The 19611-nt window shown below is 38.7% G+C and overlaps 1 protein-coding gene across 1 annotated transcript in view; it reads right to left on the bottom strand.

Moving 5' to 3' along the window:
* Positions 1-5240: 5240 nt before the first annotated feature.
* Positions 5241-19611, bottom strand: part of LOC149234389 (sodium/hydrogen exchanger 8-like) — a 127727-nt gene continuing 113356 nt past the window's right edge. Inside the window, exons 3-5 of the mRNA XM_089368257.1 lie at positions 5813-5910; positions 5516-5647; positions 5241-5383 (exon numbers count right to left, since the gene is read on the bottom strand). Of these exons, the coding sequence (XP_089224383.1) occupies positions 5264-5383; positions 5516-5647; positions 5813-5910 (350 nt within the window). The 3' untranslated portion in view covers positions 5241-5263. The remainder of the gene's footprint in view (positions 5384-5515; positions 5648-5812; positions 5911-19611) is intronic.

Below are 19611 nucleotides of genomic sequence, written 5' to 3'. Positions count from 1 at the left end.
GATATGTGGAAAGCATATAGAGAGGGAGTGGGGGGGAGAGAAATAGAGAGAGGGAAATGGAGGGAGAGAGAGAGAGGAGGGGTGGTAGTAGAGGAGGGAAGGAGAGAGAGAGGAGGGGGTGGTAATAAGGAGGAGGGAGGAAGATAGAGATAAAGTCCAAGGAGGGGGAGAGAGGAAAATAATGTGTGTGTGGGTGTGAGAGAGAGAGAGGGGGGGGGGGGGAGAGAGAGAGAGAGAGAGAGACAGGCAAACAGACAGAGAGAGACACACAAAGAGAGAGAGAGAGAGACAGAGAGACAGAGAGAGAGACAGAGAGACAGAGAGACAGAGAGAGAGAGAGAGAGACAGAGAGACAGAGAGATAGAGACAGAGACAGAGACAAAGAGAGAGAGAGAGAGAGAGAGAGAGAGAGAGAGTGAGTGAGTGAGAGAGCGAGAGAGAGCGAGAGAGACAGAGAGAGACAGGGGAAGAGAGAGAGAGGGGGAGAGAGAGAGAGAGAGAGAGAGAGACAGAGAGAGAGAGAGAACTATATTGTTTTATTTAACTGTGTGGATTTCTCACATTGTGGATATGCAAATACAACTCTTTGATTTTAATTACTGTGTCTGGATATGATTGGTGCATTAATGTATTGTATTACTTAAATAAATATACTAGTTAAATACATTTTTATTCTTCGTAAATATATAAATCATCCATATATGTAAATAGTATTGTAACATTTCACAACATTAGACAATGTAATAAAACAATAAACCATTTTATTATAGATGAACAAGGTGTTGAAGGTGATGGAAATCTGTCAACCAAAGGGATCTCCTTTATATGAAGTCCCAATTAGACCTTGAATCATTTGGAGTGGGAGCCCCAACGAGGAATACAGTCGGTTGCAATTATTCATAGAAATTTTCCTTAGCTGCAATTATCAACATAAGAGATTATACAAATAATATTTAAAACAAGCAATTTGACACTGTGAGACATAAAATTGCAATGTATATGAGGTACTTTCATGGAAGGTAAAAGAGAGAGTGAGCCTCTAGAAGAAAAGTAATAGTACTATCATAAAAGAGACACACACGAGCATGGAAATAGATGTTTATTAAATTGCAAACAACAAGCATAAAAGAAAGTACAACACACATTCAACAAGATTCATACCAAAGCCAATGAAGTAGTTCATTTTCATTAGTATGTGTTAACATAAACATATGCCACAAACAATGAAAGAATAGTCTCACAATCATTGATGAAATATGCATGAAAGTGAGCCATCTATGAGAGCTTCATATATTAAGTGAAAGTCCCAAGATATACAATGAAAATGTTGTCACACCATCCCAAATATTGGAATATTAATTCACCACTTTCTCCTCCAAAGAAAAATCTTCTCTCCTATTCCAAACTAGAGAAGCCAAGGTGAAAAGTTCAAAGTCCCGAAATCGCTCCTCTTGAGCTATGAGGGTGTATTTAAAACAATTGAGGTGAATCTCCACCTCCTATGTGACTCTTGACATCCCTCATGACTCTTGAGATTTTACTATGACTTTTTAGCTTCCTACATGACCTTTGAGCTTCTACATGAATTTATAACTTTCTAGTGACTTTTCACATTCCATGTGGGACTCCTGGTATTCCACACATTCTACATTTTATCATTTTAAAAAATAATAATTACATTCCACAAATGTTGTGGAAAGATACATTGACACATATGGATTTTTTATGAAACTTGGACAAGCCATGACTTAGCCTTGATGACATGGAACTTCATGGTGATGTGTACAAGAAAATCCTTTCTCCTAGCTTCTATATATGTATCTTATTCATGATGCATCTTTGCTTGTTCTTTATCTTTTCCCTCCAAAGGATCTAGATGAAGGTAGGAACCTTCCAAGTCGGAATGAGTTTCCACCATTCTGTCATGGTCCAAGATTTATTCATGTCTTAATGATGGTTCTTCTGGTTCTTCTTCTCTGCAAGTGCTCTCTTGTAGCCTCTTCTTGATGACCTCCCTTATATCTTCATGATAATTCTTACATGTGTTTCATCTTCATCCTCCTAAATCTTAGATTATATGAAGCCTTTCTTGTGATTTTGATCTTCTATCTTCCATAGTGATCTAATGTCCCTTCATCTTCTTGCTTGATAGTCTCATTGTCTCTTCCGCTTCGCAAGTGTGTTCTTGCATGATCTTCTTCAAATCCTCCTTGAGCATCATCCTAGCATGTCAAGATACAGTATCTGCAAATGAAATTCTCATGAAAATATGACATAAATCCAAAAATATCATATTCTAACTTCTTCATGAAATTCACTTATTAAACCCAGGACAGAGTGCACGATTGAGGAGGAAGCTCAGGGATAGCAAAATGCATAGTTCCAAGAGGTAGTGATGAAGTTATAGTCACTGTGACTACACAAAGTGTAGTGGCTAAGGGAATGGAAGATAGAACTACGCAGTTGAGAGAGACAATGAAGCAATGAGGCAAGCTTTCTCACTTTGATTGCACAATCCATAGTTCAGGGACGACGTAGCCAAGTGATTGCACAATTGTGCATGTCATGGAGACAGCGAGACCTTACTGTTGGTTGAAACTACCTAGTGCACAGTGGAATACTGACTGAGAGGGAGAATTGTGTAGTTTTCAAGGACAAGAGGCAGAGACTCAACATCGTGATTGTGCAATGCACAGTCCTTAGAGCTAGTGACTACACAGTCCATAGTTCTAGAAGGAAAGGATGCTTCACTGTGACATAAGACTGTGTAGTGCACAATTCCAAGAGGGATAAAAGATCAACAAGTTCCAAATATAGTGAAAGCTTTTAAAATGGCTAAGTTTGGGATCAGTGAGGCAAGAGAGAACAAGACATGCAAACAAGTCCTAGGATAGTGATATCACACTCGTATGACATCAACACAAGCCAATAGAATGCACAATATCCAAATTCAACATGCATACCTTGAAGTGACAACAAAGCGACACTTATTTATAAGTATGACAATTGAAACGTAGTTGTACGACACTCAGAATACAAGTTATGACACAAGTGTCAACTACAAAAAGAAAGTGCACTAAGCTATGGGAATGTGTCTAGCATATATTATTATCACATATAAGATCAACTAATGCAAAAGAGTGTGCTAGAGCTTCCTCTAGTGTTCCACTAAAGTGTGACACATGTAGGAGTGCAATCAATTAAAAGGCACACTTGTGACAAAAAGAAAAATTGAAAACAACTCTTGCAAAAGCTTAAGAAAATGAAAGTGACACATGCTAAAGAGAAGAGACAAGGAAGTGTGGTAAGCTATGGGAATGTGTCTAGCATATATTCTTATGACATATAATATCAGCTAATGTAGAAGAGTGCACTAGAGCTGCCTCTAGTGTTTTGCTAAATTGTGATACATGTAAGATTGCAATCAGTTAAAAGTCACATTTGCAATAGTAAGAAAAAGTGAAAATGACACTATCAAAAGCTTACGAAAGTGAAAGTGACACATGCTAAAGTGAAGAGAATGAAAAATCAACACTTTTGAAAGTGAAAGCAAGAAAGAATTACAGTTGTGAAATTGAAAGCGACACATCTGAAAGAAAAAGCACACAAAAGCACCAATTGAGGAAACTCACTGGAATGATAATACAATTGCAACTAAGAGCGAGAGAATGACTGACTCATAGGATTGCATGCTCACTGTCAACTAAGATTGTGCACTGATTGTCAACAAGAATTGTGAAGTCACTATCTTTATGAACTACACAGTTACTGTCAACAAGGGTTGCGTAGTGACTATCATCGAAAGTTTCACAGTCACTGTCACTGGGCATTGTGCAGTCACTTTATCTAGGGATTGCACAAGCACTACTTCCAAATATTATGTAGGAACTGCTCTCAAGGATTATGCAATTCCTATCTTCAAGGGTAAACATTGATTAGTGAGATTGCCAGAAGAGGGTGCACTTGTGGATGCATTAAAGGCTAAACATGTGGAAGCAACTTTAAAAGTTATAATCTCATAAGAAAAGTATAAATCAATCACAAAGTGTCCATGAATAGCTTGAGGCGATAGATCATGAGACCATAAGTAGGTTCGAAAGTTCAAGTGTGAGTAAAATTTTGGAGGATGTTTGTTGCAATGACAACACAAGGAAATCTTAATTATATAAAATGAGATAACATAAAGGACCATGATAACCAAAATATCAACAAATAATTGTTACAATTGTTGGTAACATCGTCTTCATATAATTGACACAATATTTCCATGTTAAATAAAATGTCCCATTTTTGTAGACAAACTTTCCAAAATATATATCTCGTAACATTCAATTTAGGTGATCATCATTAATCACTCAAACTATTATATTTCTTAAGTAATCCTCATGCATCATTTTCTCATCACAGCTTGCACGAGATATTGTACTTAGGTTATTTGGAATGCTTTCTTAATTGGATTCATTCTTTTCTAAATCGTCATGTTCCTTCTACAAACATGGAAATAAAGTATAATTTATATGTTTATATTTATACTATAACATACATGATTGCATAAATTAAAAAGTGTACTATATCCACAATTGATTTATAAGTAATACACATTCTTTTAAATTCATTCTCATGTTATCCTTTAACCAATCTTATAATAGAATTTATACTTTGTTTCCTATAAAATTCATATAAAAAATAGAACATATACATAATTAAATATTTCTTCGCATTCCACTAATTATAAAATAAAGTAAATAAAACAACATAACAACAAATAGATTGTTCAATATTTAAAATACTCACAATCCATATTTAATTTAATGTTAGTATATTAATTTAGCCATTTTTTACTATCTTTTTACACTCCAATACATGTTAAAAACATTCATGCATAGTTCAAAAATTAATTAAAATAATAAATATTTTTTATTAAACATATATAATAAAAATAAAAATAAAAATAAATATTTTATATTTATATATATATATATATATAGTTAACATAGGCTTACAGTTATCAAAATACTTGTATGTCATTTATATGACTAAGATACTTGTATGCCATTTAGAATACTAAGAATTTATAACTCTTAAGATGGTAGTTAAAAATAAAAAAGAAAATTTGTTTAGAATCTCTTGATTTTATACCTATGAAAAAATATTCTCAGTATATTAAATCTTGATTTTATACATATGACAAAATATTCTCAATATATTAAATCACAATTATAATAATTAAATGCACTCATCTTTATGAAATAGGTCCGGAGGTTTATTCTAATTCTAATTCCCTGAGTTGACTACCATAATTAAAACATCGCTGCAAATCATAGAAAAGAGCTCGAAATTTTTGGCCAAAACTTTCCTTTCCCAAAAGTCTTTTCAGATCCATCTGCGTATATAAATATAATATGCGTCAAGCAACACATGCTTCAACAACAAAGTGATTGCAACAAGTCCTAATACTATAATTTAATTTAATTTAAGTTAAGAGAGTTAGAATGCATTTCAAATCAAAATTTACCTCCACAACTTCATGAAGGTGATCCATCTCTTTTGCCTCCAGTAAGCCAGACTTCCTGAGATTTTGAACATACTCACTCAGGTGTAATAAAATACAGTATGTTACACTCTTTCTTCGTACCTCAGGCAATACCTGCAATTACCCATAAAAATTCTCTCATGATGCCACAAAGTAGAGCATTGTTACCATGCAATTAAGTATCAATTTAATACCATAATGAGAGAATAACTCCATTGTCAAAAAGTTGTTAGTATAGAAACTAAAGGTTATACAGAATATATATGATTATTGTAACACCTGAGGGAATTCAGCCTCAACGTGTCGTAGAAATTGGGTTGCTAGGTCCCCTTCTTCCTTACTTTCTCGAATTACATCCTTATCAACAATGCTCTCTCCTGTAAGAGAAAGAGAACTTTGACAATTATAAGATTCAAATTATTGAAAAACATAAGTCCATAATCACAAAACAACTAAATTCACATCCTAAAAAGTGTATCCAAAATACTACTATACAAAAGGATAGAAGATGAGCAATCCCAAAATTTCCAAAGAGATTTCCATTGGACCATTACATGTTTATATTATAGATTTTACATATTTATATATAGAGAGAGTGTTTTGTATTCAAATGTCTACAACCCCTACTCCTGTAAAATAAACATAAACTAATTTTCATTAAAATAATAGAAGAGAAAAGGGAAATGAGGAGGTCGTATGGTACAAAGAAGTATTAGACTACTCATTTGGATTCAGCATTGCATTGTGTGAAGAGTCTCTCAACCTACTGCATTGGATTTCAATAGCTTGACATCCTTAATATGCATTAGTCTTGTACCTTGCCATGTATGTCTTTTGGTTAGTATTGGTATTTTAATTATTAATTTGTAGATTTTTTCTCTCCTTGATATGGTTGTATTTTTCACATTATAATAATAAATATTGTTTAGTTTCACTTCTCCCTTCTTGCATAATCTTTTCCCATTCTTCCTTGAGTTTTAGTCATCTTGTTTAGCATCTCAGTCTATATCATGTGGGTGTTTATGCTAAAATATTTTTTTCTTTAGAGAGATGTTAAGCCTTGGGTAATCTTAGTGTCCTCATAAGACTCTTGCAAGAACATTATTAGTCCCTTCCTATCAATCATACAACATTTTTTTTGCAAATAACTAAACCATTTCTTACATTGAAGGTCACATTTATTTGTATAACTCTTCATGGAATATTTTGATTGCTATTATTTTTTTATCCACATATTCTTTTCCATATTTTTATAAAACCAATATTCTTATTTCCTCTACCTTTATTGGATACAACCGTATTTCAATGAAAAATATCTTATAATGGGTTACTATTGATTATTTCCATGTTATCAATTGTTTTTGCATCCTTTAGACTTCTTGATTCCATCTATTTTGGATGGAATTAGTCCCCACACCTCACACACATTAAAAGTAAAGCTTGTATTAGTGCTAGAATGAGAGAATGAGGGAGTAGAGCATGCCACGATCCTAAATATTTATTTCCTTACATCTACTCTAAAAGTATGAACATAACTCAGAGTAATTATAATTTTCTAGGTAATTATAATTTCAAGTTATCTCAAGTTGGTTATCTAAAGTTGAATTGTGCTTTGGTTTCTTTTTGAGTGAGATAATTTCCACCTTAGTCTTGCATATATTTACATTAATCTACACCTTCATAAAAAAATGTTTCAAAACATTGTAAGAGGATTTCTAAGTTACATAGTGTTCTAGTTATCAATATTTCATCTTGAGCATATAATAAAATTTGTATTATTCATCTTTCAATCTTTAGCTCCCCTCTATTCTTTTATTTTGTTCATGTAGAGCTCAAAAAAGTGTAGGGGATAGGGTGCTTAATCTTATATCAATGCTAAAACATTCTAAAGAGTCATATTTGGATTTTATTATTTCCTTTAACCACTCATATAACTTGCACGCCACTATGTTACATTCAATTGGAAATCCCATTTCTACAGTCCATAAATGTTAAGAAAGGTGGTCTCTTTCCCTAAGTCTTGGAATTTCAAGCCCAAAACCTAAGTCAAAAGACTAGTAGTTTGTTAGATAGAAAGATATAGCCTTCTAACTACGTATAAGCCCCCTAGACCTACCTCTAGAGTCAATATAGGTCAATTTTCCACCCTATAAAGGCTTCTCCAACTCAATAACTATCCTCACAACCTCACACATCAATTCTTATAGCATCCAAATATCAAGATTATGGACCTCCATATCTTTCTTAAAGTCCTATATCTTTGTAGGTGACCCAAACCTATGACAATTAAGGACATTTGAAATATTAATCAACCTCCACTACAGTTAATCTTGTTTTAATAAACCCTACTAATGAGACTTGTCTCCAACATTCAATTGTATATTTCCCTTGGGAAATTATAAATAAAGGAATTTGTTGTACCTTCCCTCACACTTGAAAACCTTCCCTTCATGCTATATAAATCCTCCCAATAGTTGTAAGATCCTTCATTATTAGTCCTTGTTATACCCACTAGAGATTTTTACTCCAGTAGACCCCCTCCAACAAACCCATAGGTGTATCTAGACTAGCTACAAGAAGCATAGAGTTCCCACTAAATCCAAATAGTAAATCAAGGAATTCCTTACCCCCCAATCACATTCAAATGTTATATTCTCAGTGGGAAAAGAACCAAAAACTACTAAGGTATGAACATGATACATTGAATCTAAAGAGGGAAAATTATTCAAGCCCTCACCAAAAGATGGCAGAAGTTGCTTTGAGAAGGTCACATTTTCAATGCGAACTTCCTAAGGGTGAATTCCATATCTATTATTGTAGCAACCTCTTTCTCTAGCACAAAATCCATCAACCTCAAATTTTCATTAGCACAAAAGACTCATCTAAGTTTGGAAGAGACAAATCATATTTGAGAGGGTTTTCCCCAATGGTCCTTAAGAAGAGTAATAGTTTGTAGTTGGTCATGATAGCAAGTGTCAATTTTAAACTAGCAGATACTATTGAAAGTATGGATATTGATGATTTCATCCCAGTGTTGTGATGATCTCCCAGTACTGAGATGACAGTCCCTATGTTGGAGAATTCATCCATCAAAGGTTAAACTTAGACCCTAAGACTTCTTCAATGTGTTACATACTAGATTCACATGGAAACTTACAAGATAGACTATCGATCAAAATATCATCGGTAAAACAAAGTTGGGTAGGTCAAAAATTTGATGAAAATATAATAATCCATATCAAGGATCTCATGGTAATTGAGATGGAAATTGATGGCCACCCACCTATTCCACTTGGAACCCCATCATTGTTTCCTTTTAGTTTCCTATTTTCAAGCATGCTTTATATTTTTAGAAAGTTTTCAGGTCCTGAACTTTCAGAGTTGTATTGAGGCCCTAAATGGTGTTTTTGGGGAAATGGGCAAATGGAGGCTTGTTTTTTGTGGTAAAAGATTGTTTTCCTTGGGTAGACCTTTCTAACAGGCTATCATGCATGCCAAACAAAGATCATATGCCAAAGTATGACCCCAAGAAGTTGACATTCCAACTAACCCCATAAGGGCCCACAAGCATTTGGAACTTCATCTCCTAGGGATAGGATTTTGGATGTTTAGGGTTTCTCATTATTTCTTCATGATAAAAAGGCCTTAGAGCCTCATTGTAACTTAGTTCAGAAGGAATCTAGTTGTCACATCTCTTCTCATAGACAAGCTACCATCGTCTGAGCTAGTTTTTTTCTTTTATGCATGTAAATAGTTTTTCAACGATTGCTATTTATTAATTGAAGTTTTGTTTTGCTATATCTTTGTGTTTTTGTTTAAATCTATATTTAATTTCATTCCTTCATAAATATAGATCAGTGGTATCAAATTGGTATGCTCTTTCTGTATTTTTTTTTGCATGTCCCCAACGAGGTCGAGGTATAAAGAGTTGGGACTTGAACTAGCTGAACCCTTACAAGACCGGACTCACCGACCCTGACAGCCTCCCATGGTGGAAGAAAAGAAAGATGAGGGGGCAAGAGATCCTTTCAAACTGTTGCTCAAAGAGTCCCTTAAGTGACAAAGGAACGAGATGATGGAAAAATTTTCACAGATCCTTCAACGGGTATTAGCAGGAAAAACATATTCATCCAGCAGCCATTTTGGACTGGTGGGAAACTTACTGTGAGTAGAGGGACGAGGAGGAACCCTCACTATTTTTAGCCGCACCCTTCTGGAATTTTTTCTGAGATGTCGAAAAGGAACAATATTACCTTGTCAAGAAATATGAATATAAATACATAAAGTGGACCACACTACAGTAGGAAAGAGAGCATGACATGCTAGAATTCATGAACATTTTCCATACCCTATGCACGAATTTGGGTATCAAGGATTTTGAGCAACATCTGATACTCAAGTATCGTGGTTGTCTACATAAATACATATAGGATGAAATGGATTTCCAATACGTCTCCTTGCTTGGCGCAGTGTACTAATATGCTATAATGATCAAGCATAAATTTAAACAGAAGAAGCGAGACTTTGGATTTGCAAATTTGAAGCAAGGGAAATGGACCTCCAAACTGCAAAACAAAGGACAAATCCAAAGTGGAATGACCCAATACATCCCATCAAATCCACAATCAAATAATAGCACCATGAATATGAAGGAAACTAGAAAGTGGTGTGAGTTCCATAAGAGCCCCACCCACAACACAAATGAGTGTTGCACCAAGCTATCACTGGTGGACAAGCTAACAACTTCATAGTCAAATGCGTGTTCTGACTTGTTGTGGCCACAACTACCACCCTATTAGAACTTGCTCTAGTAGCAAATTTGAATGGGTCCCCTAGAAGTTTGATCTTTCATGTCTCTGAATGATAACTCTCTGAATGATCTGTTTTTATCCCAGGGATTTTAACTCTCTACTGAGTCAAACCTGCAATTCTTAATAGTTAAGACCCCCCTGAATAAATCTCTGCGACATGATTCATTTATAACCTAGTATAGCCCTTCATTCATATCCTTCATTAGGACTTTTTCAACCCTCAAAACCTTTTATCGCATCCTTATTTCTATATCAATGCTTTGTAATAGAAATACTATACAAATATGCATAACTTACCCTTTTCGTGCTTCCTCGGTCTTTACACATCTCTCAATGCATGCCTTCATTGCTTATCGCAATTGCTTGACCACTCCTCCATCGCATATCACTTTTTGCATTGGTAAAGGGCTAAGGTCTATCTCCCATGAGTTACTGTGATGCTATCAAGTCTCTGATCGCATCGGATATCGCAATCGACACTTTCAACGCTGATACATAAGGCGCACCATGATACACCGGGCCTACCAGGATTATTAAATATAACACATATTTTTCGACTCCACTTCCCCAATCGCAAATCGCAATCGACAAAGTTCAGTGTTTATACATAAAGCGTGATGCGATATGACAGACCCGCCAGAATTATTAACCGCAGCGCATATATTTTTCGTGTTCGGCCTATTGCAAATTGCAATCAGAAAAACCCAAGGCCCATACATAAGGCATTTCGCGATATGGCAGACCCGCCGAGATTATTAAGCACAGCACATATGATTTTGGGTCCGAAGTCCATCGCAAATCGCAATCGGCAGAATTCAAAGCTTATACATAAGGCGCGATGCGATACAGCGGACCCGAAGGGACTATTAAGCCTAACACATATGATTTTGGGTCCACTCCCCAATCGCAAATCGCAACCTTGGCTGAACTAGGGGCCAATTATTTCACACTTATTCCTTTTGATTTTATAAGAGGTTTATTGAGGGCAAGATTTGTGTTTTTAGGAATTTCTATCATATTTTCATAAGCATAGCTGATGTTGATTATTTCTGCAGGCGAGGACCAAGAGAAGGCAAGTGAGGTCGAAGAGCAGATGCGTAAGCATCAAGAATGGCTCCGGGTAAAAGATGCATGAGCGGATCCAAAGAATATATATATGCAGGTGTACTCCATTTAAGATCCGGCCTTAGGCATTCACGGTCGGGTTTCCATGTGTTACCTGTGTATTCCGAAAGTGATGTTGTCCCAGTTTCATCATGAGGAGATGACACACAGTCATTCTCCTTTCCATCGGCATCCATTCATTCCCCCTAGGAAATAGAACGCTCCAGCAAATGTGACCTCGACGTGTCAGCAGTTTCACTGACCATTCTACGTCTATATATTTTGATTTGTATATTGAAAAGGGGAGGAAGGTGGAAATTCGGGGGAGACGAAGGGTCAGTCTTGTTCTACATAAATATTACCTCCAAAGATGGGAGGACGACCTTTTTTTGGCAGAAGAGGGGTCGATTTTATTATGCTAATAAAGAAGACTGTTTCGGTCAAGAAGAAGCCTTTTTTCATATTCATTTTCCTTTTTATTTTATGTTTGGAATCAGGGTGTTGTGATGGGCATAAGGATATATATGTTTTGTTTTTATGCATAGTTATAACAGACAGTTTGTGACTAGTCTTGGTTATTCAAATATAATTTGTTACCATGGTTAATTCATAAGCGGTTGCTGATTCGAAACCTTGTTAAACATCAGTTGTAAGTTTTATTTGTATGGAAAGGAATGTGTATTCCTATATGAGTAATTAGATTGCAATTAAGATTTAATATAGCCTTGTTCATCTATGAACCAGTAATTGATTCATTTGAACTTGGAATCTATATATGATGTTTAATCTCCTTTTGTTATGCTCCTGCAGGATAGATTAGAATAGTTAGGACTAGCATAAGTAGTTAGAATCATTATAGATAAGATTTGATACATATAGGTTAGTTGTTTCTTTTGTTGATTTAATTGAAGTCTTCCTCCAAGAAGCAATCTTTCAACACCTATAACAATTACGGGGTCCTTTAAAACCCGTTGGAACTAGCCATTCCGAAAGAAAGCAGATCTAATCGGGGTTTGCGATCGGGTTGGTTCCCTTTGTGGGCATAGCAAAATTTCGCCATGTCAACAAATTGGCGCTAGAAGGAGGGCCTAAACCATCGTCCACAGCTTTTCATGATTTCATCTATAAATGTCGCGCATGGATTCGAAAATATTAATGTATGGATCGTAAAGGTCGAAAAGATCATTCTACCCATTTGGAAGAGCCTCATTTCAAAGAAGCAGAGATCCCTCTAAGTCCCGTGTTTGGGTCACCCAAAGAAGAGAGACTGTGGGAGTATCCTGTCACTCAGGAACAACCAGTCAGAGTACTTACTCGAGCTTACGCTTGTTCCCTCTCTTAGCTCCCCATCTTTCACTCTTTACCTCTGACAACTAAAAGAAAGCCAAGGGTCTTTCCCATAAGCGAAGAGACATCTGCAGCCCCTTCTCTTGAAGATATTGTGCTAGAGTCTTTGCAAAGTATCGACACTCCTTGGGAAGAAATTCTTGAGGATCCACTCTCTAAAGGTAATTCCTGGCCCGATTTGGGAAATCCTAACAAAGAAACCTTCAACCAGAACCTCCCTATCCATAATATGGCTAACGTTCCCCCTCTATGTGGGAATCTGCCTCTACTGCCTCCTCCAGGTGGGAATCCGCCTCTACCGCCTCCTCCGGGTGGGAATCAACCCCCACCTCCTTTGGGAGCACTCCCTCCCTAGCTTGTACAGGATGTCGTAGCAGTACCTGGGCAGCAGCATGCCTACCCAAGAACGTAGAAAGAGTATTGCCTAAATTTGACCCTAAGCGGGGGAACACTTCTGATAACCATATTCACTCTTTCTTCCTAGTCGTGTGCATTTTGGGGGTAGCCGATGAAGATGTAGTATGTCACTTATTCCCTTTTACTCTGATTGGTGCGACCTCCACATGGTACTTTAGCTTGAGAATAAGATCGATCACCTCATGGGGTGCCTTTCAGTAGGTCTTCTTAGACAAGTTTAGCAATGATAAGATGCCTACAGCCTTAGTTTTAGAACTATCTCGTTTAAAAATGCAAGCCAAAGAAAAGGTCAAGGATTTTAACATCCAATTCAACACTTTTATCAATAGAATCTCAGCTAACGCTAGACCTACTGATGAGGTGCTCATGGAATTCTACATCATTGCTCTCCCTGTCCCTACTGCGATGTGGGTCAAGAGGAGTAATGCACAAACCTTACAAGGTGCTATCGATGAAGCAGTCAAAGTCGAGAATGAAATGATAAGTCTCACAGCATGTCATCATACAACTGAAGAAAAGAAAGCCTCTCAGTCATCCAAGAAGAATAATGGGAGTGATAACAAAGTGGTTGAGATCAAAGAAAAGGATACCACATATGTGGAAGGTTTGCATTAGATCATTAAGAAATTGATGAACATAGTCATCGATATGAAAATGAATTCTGGAGAGAGTACAAATGGGAATGAAGGAGATGATAACAATAGAAAATCCTTTAAACCTTTATATCGTAAGAAGATAGAAGGTGGTCATGTCCAACTTGTGTTCCCTGCCCCACCCAACGAAGGGAATTTAAATATGGAAGAGCTGGCTCTTATCAGATCGCTCCTTACCAAAGAAGAACCTACAGTGGAGCTGGAGCTAAAACAAGAAAATGAGGAAGAATACCAAGTAGAAGAGCCCTTGGATGAGGAATCTCAAATCAATGTACTGTGGGATTTCTATACAAATGAGAACGATGACGACGAAGGAGATAATACGGCAGAAATCCACACTAATGAAATCCACACACGAAGTAAAGGGCCACTTGTGGGCGTGATGAAGCCTGTAGACCAGGCAAAGAAAGATGTTCGCCCTTTGAAGGCATCTGCTCCCAAAGTTCCTGTTGAGAAGGGTAGACCTAGTGGTGATTCCATGATCGGAAAATGGGGCACTAAAGGCTTCTTGTCAAGCTTACAAGAACCTCTCCCACTTCCAAAGCTTAAATATTCCCAAGATATTATGGTTGACCAATTGCAGAATTAATAATGCTTGAAATAGGTGTATGCTTGTGTTTGTTCTTAACTGATCATGTGCCTTAAATTCATTTGCTTAAATTGATATAAAATACATATAACAGTAAATAAAGTAGCAAGTAAGCAAACACATAAGACAACAATATAATTAGGAGTTCACCCAAAACTCTTGGGCTACATCTTCGTGAGCTCTAGTCAACTCAACTAGGCTCTCTGGGATTATGGCTGAAATCTTTTACAAGCTCCATGCTCAACTCCATAGATTTACAAACATGACTCTATGGGTTTAGAATGCCATCTTATCCCGTTGGCTATCCTCACTCTGCAGACAGATCTAGGCTTCTCTGGACTTGACTCCTTCAATCAGCACTCTGAGCGATCTTGCTCTAGCTTGCACCAACTCCCTTAGAATTCCCTCATTGTCTCTGGAATGCCTTCTTCTGTCTTCAGCCCACTCTGGACACCAGCGACAGCTAATCATTTTGACCCTTTACTATTCTGCAACTTCACTACGACATCACGGCTCTTAGAAGTCTGCTTTGAGCTCTGTGGCTCTAAGGCTCTGCCTCCAACCTCTGGTGGCTATGCCTCTGTCAAGCACTCTGGCTCTGCAGCTCTGGTGCTCTCGCTCTCGGCTCTAGCTCTGGCTCTTGGCTCTGGCTCTGGCTCTCACGAGCTTCTCTCGGCCTCTGCATGCATTCTCAGCAACCTTCCAGCAACCTTCAGCAACAACTCGTTGTTGTCAATTGAGCTCTCTGGTTCACTCGACCTCCAAGTGACTCCAAAAACTCTTGCACTCTCTCGGCATACACTGAGCTTTCCCTTTGGATTCCTTAGTGTTCAAATAGCTATGGGCTTCTCCAAGCTGCCTCTACGCATTACTCTCGGCCTCTGTGTGCATATCTTGAGCTCTCTGTCAAGCACCCCCTGTTAATCATGCTCTCTATGTTTTTGTGAGGCAGCCTTCTGGCTCTGCGGCTTCCACAGTTGTTCCTCTATCCTTCGATCATGAGGAATCATTCTTCTGCCTCTGCATTTTCCCTGCTCCCTGTGGCTCTGCGTCTGACCCTCTGGCTCTCTGGCTCTGTGGCTCTGCGCTTGGCCATCTGGCTCTGTGGCTCTGTGCATTACAAATGCATCATTGTTACGAAATGCCCACTTGCAGCGTGGCACAATGATCAGGGATAATTACAAGGAATCGGGGGCCTTTCTTCGAGCAAAAACCCGAAAACGACCATATTTCCCAATACACAGAGATATATTGGAAATACACAGGAAAACGCCACATGAAGCATTTAATCGGACTTCAAATATTATTGAATCGCCCCTATAAACACTATTAGGTCCGCCTTTCATCGGCATATTGCAATCAATAAGCGGGAGGTCTAAAAACCTCAATACATGGGAATACACAGAAATCCCGAAAAAACTGGATTTCAAATTTTATGAAATCATGTTTATAATTCCCATCAGGTCCGTCCCTTATCGGCTTATCGCAAGTCACGTGCCCAACGGCACTTTGTATCGGGGATCACCGATCACCCTGATCGAATCCTGACCGTTGATCTACGCACCCAATCCAACGGTCCACGCGCAATCGCACATCGGCCCATCACTTGATTGCATGTCGCAATATCGTTGTCGCAACGGCCCAGGGATCCGCCCTTTGGTTATGCCGACCATCGATCCGCCGATATCGCACCTCGCGTATCGCATCAGCGAGGTCTATGCCTCTGCTCCTTCGATCCTCAATCGCCACGTTCACCGATTCAATCGCATACCACTCTACCTGGGGTCCCGATATCAGGTGCAACCTACCTTCGACCCGATATATCGATGATCGCTGAGTGGGGTTTCTTTCTGCCCTTGCATTAAGTCATTCCCTTTGGCCTTTTGTGATGCGATTTTCCTTAAGGAGCCTTTTAGGCCACTTTTAGAAGAAATGCCTCCTTTTTCAAAGGACAAAGGCAATCTTCTTTCTGCGATAACTTCTTTAGCCAAAGATCATTTTAGCCCATTCAAATTGCAGTAGATTCAGAATGAGAAGATCTATGCAATGGACTATTTCCAAGAGCATCCTTAGACTTTCATTTTCCTCTGTGAGGAACACTTCAGAATTAGAAGTCTATCCTGTTAGCTCTGCTATTCAATTCATCTTTTGGAGGACCAAATACAGGCCTGATCGAGTGTTTACACAAAAAAGGGGGTCGCAGCAGTCTATTTCATTCCCCCCCTTCATTTTCCTTATACCCTCATAATCCCACTACCTCCGTTCTTTCCTCCAAAACTCGTTGGTAACCCTGTTTCGTAAAGCCCCTAGGTGCTAAGCTCTAAACGCACATAACCGCGCGCTTTTACAAGAGCCCTAGCCTGCCGTTTCCTTGTCACATCAGTTAAAAGCGTGTGCATTTAAGCCTTGCCATCTGATCGTCCGTTGTAAGATCCGACGGCATTCGCACCTCCCACCGCCGAAACATTCCCGTGCTTTAACCCACGGGGAAAGCGGTTTCCTGCCCGTCACATCTTCCACACGTCATCGCCTGAATGGGATCGCACGGGTTTGTACGATTACCGCCACCCTCCCGAAAGCAGTGCGAGGAATACCACTTACCGCCGTCCCGCCCGTCCCCGCTCGTTAACCCCCGCGTACTTTCAACTCCCGATAACCGTTGGATCGGCTTGCATGAGATCCTACGGCCTGCGTCTTTCCCGATCCCACATCTCCCGTTTCTGCTTGCAAAACGATCCCCGTCGTCGATCCAACCGATCCAACGGCTTAGTTTTGTCCCCGTCATAGTCATGCCTCCACCATACTGTCCGTGCCACCCTTGACTGTTCCATGCTGCCGAAGGACAATGGCGATCAACTATTAGTACCCGGTGCAATTACTCCAAAACAACTGCATTTATCAAGGAAAGAAAGCTGTGAAGGAAAGAGAACTTTAAAGCATTAATCAATCATGGAGCTTTATTCATTTTACACTCCAACTGCTCGAGGAGTATAGCAGAACATCAGAGAACGTCAAATTCATCCACTGAAGCAATCAGATTGTAGCAGAGACCCATATTAGATAGTTAATGTGGTTGGTGGTCCATTATGACCCCTCCACGCATAGGATAGCAGAGCATTTTTGTAAACAAACTCTATATATACCCAAAAAACAGATGTAATCAGGGTTGATGGTTGTAGTTTTGATGTAAGGTTCAACTTCTGGAGACTGTAACTACTGTGATACTTGCAGCATCTGGTCTTCATTTTTAGCTAATACAAGCTTCTTTTGTTGTTAATTGCTCACTTTTCATTTCTACTCTGTTCTATGTTGTGCCCGTTATGCATTATTTCATGTGATATTGATATTTAGCATTTGAGGGGTTGTCATCCCACCTCTGTGTTGAAGTCTAGTATGTATCATTGAATGTGTTATGCAGGTTTCTGTTTACTTAGTGCCAGAGAGCTGTCATCTTGTCTGTGCATTAGGAAATAGATTTACAGACCTCTTTACTGGTTGCAGCCGGCCATCACATGGTCTTGTGCATCTGCTGGTGTGGTCAATATTCTCCATGTTCACCTAATCCTCAAACTGTGAGTAATTGGTGGTCTAAAGCCTTGTAGTCTGGGGGTGTTCACCCATGTCTAGGGTTAAGCATAGTAGAAGTGGTTATCTGGCTTGAATATGCATCATTCCTTCCATTCATCCATTTCCAACATTTTGTTGAGTTTGTAATGTTCCCGAGCATCTCTGAGATACAACCTAGGAGAGTTTCTTGGGGTGATAACATTAATTGGCGTCGTTGCCGGGGAGAGGAGATTGAAGCTCAGCTTCCCTGGGAAACGACACAATTCCAGATTTTGATGATAGACAAAGTCTGGGCACATTTCTGGTTGTAATCATCTATCTAGCAACTCCATTGGAGGAAGACCAACCTTGGCGACTCCACATTGCAGTTCTGGCTCAGTTTGTGAGGCATACACGGAGAAATCCTCGGAAATCACCAGCTGACCCAGTGCCTGACCCTGAGAAGATTGCTAAGTAGAAGAAAACATCACAGAAAGGGGCATCAGGATCAGGTAAGCCTAAGAAAACTTATGCATCTCTGAAAGATAAGGTTATAGCTGAAGATATACAGTTTGAAGATTTAGAGCCCAGCACTGTTAGTAAGGAAATTCCTTCAGAGATTAATACAGCCCTTTGTCCATCTAGTTCCCCTTTGAATCTTAGTCCAAAGAAAGCCTCCCATTCAGTTCATCAATTCCCTTCATTACTTTCATCTAGTTCCTTAGCTCCTACCATTCAATCTACCAGTGTCATTCCACATACCCCAGTCATGGCAGGACAGCAAGCACCTACAAAGATGGAAAGAATCATTGCTGCTAGGTATGGACCCCTGGTCTTGCCTGCTCCTTTGAATGCTATGCCTGCAGGAGAATATCATAAATATATGCCCAAGTTCACTGGCACAGAGGGAGTAACAGCTGAAGAACACCTTGAGTCTTTTTACAGTTATGCTGATAACCTAGATATCAGTGAAGATGATGTGTGGATGAGAGTTTTTGTCCAAAGCCTTGATGGTGAGGCTAGGAAGTGGTTCAGAGAATTACCCCATAGGTCCATAACAGACATTGAAGCATTGGATGATGCATTTTTGAAGCAATGGGGAGATAGAAAGGATCTGCTCTATTACCATACAGAGTTTGGAAACCTAAAGAGGGAAAATGGGGAATCATTGCCTGATTTTAATAAGAGGTTTAACCGTATGTATAGTAAGATACCAGCTGAGGTAAAGCCTACCCCCACTTCTGCCAAACTCACCTATGCCAATGCTTTTGACTCTAATTTCTGCCTGTTATTGAGAGAAAGAAAATGTGCTACTCTAGCTGACATGCAGGATGCAACACTAGAGGTGGAATCCAATATTATGGCTGCAGAAAAGCTTAAAACACATGCTGATAGAAGGAGGCAGAGAGGTGAGGCTTCTTCTTCCTCTACTTCATCTTCAAAACCCAAATTAGACAAAATGACTAAGATGATAGAGTCATTGGCTGCTGAGATATCTAAGCTGAAGGTTGAGCAGAATTCAGGAAAGACAAGGCAGCAGAACACATTTTCTCCAAGAAATCCACATCCATTTAGAAGAGCAAATGAATAGTTGCAAATCATTCAGAGGGG

The sequence above is a fragment of the Pinus tabuliformis genome, chromosome 8 (assembly GCF_031772625.1).
Source record: "Pinus tabuliformis cultivar Carrire ecotype Pingquan chromosome 8, CPIR1, whole genome shotgun sequence".
Taxonomy (NCBI): domain Eukaryota; kingdom Viridiplantae; phylum Streptophyta; class Pinopsida; order Pinales; family Pinaceae; genus Pinus; species Pinus tabuliformis.
Note: the sequence above shows the minus strand (reverse complement) of the source record. Positions and strands in the feature narration are given on the sequence as shown.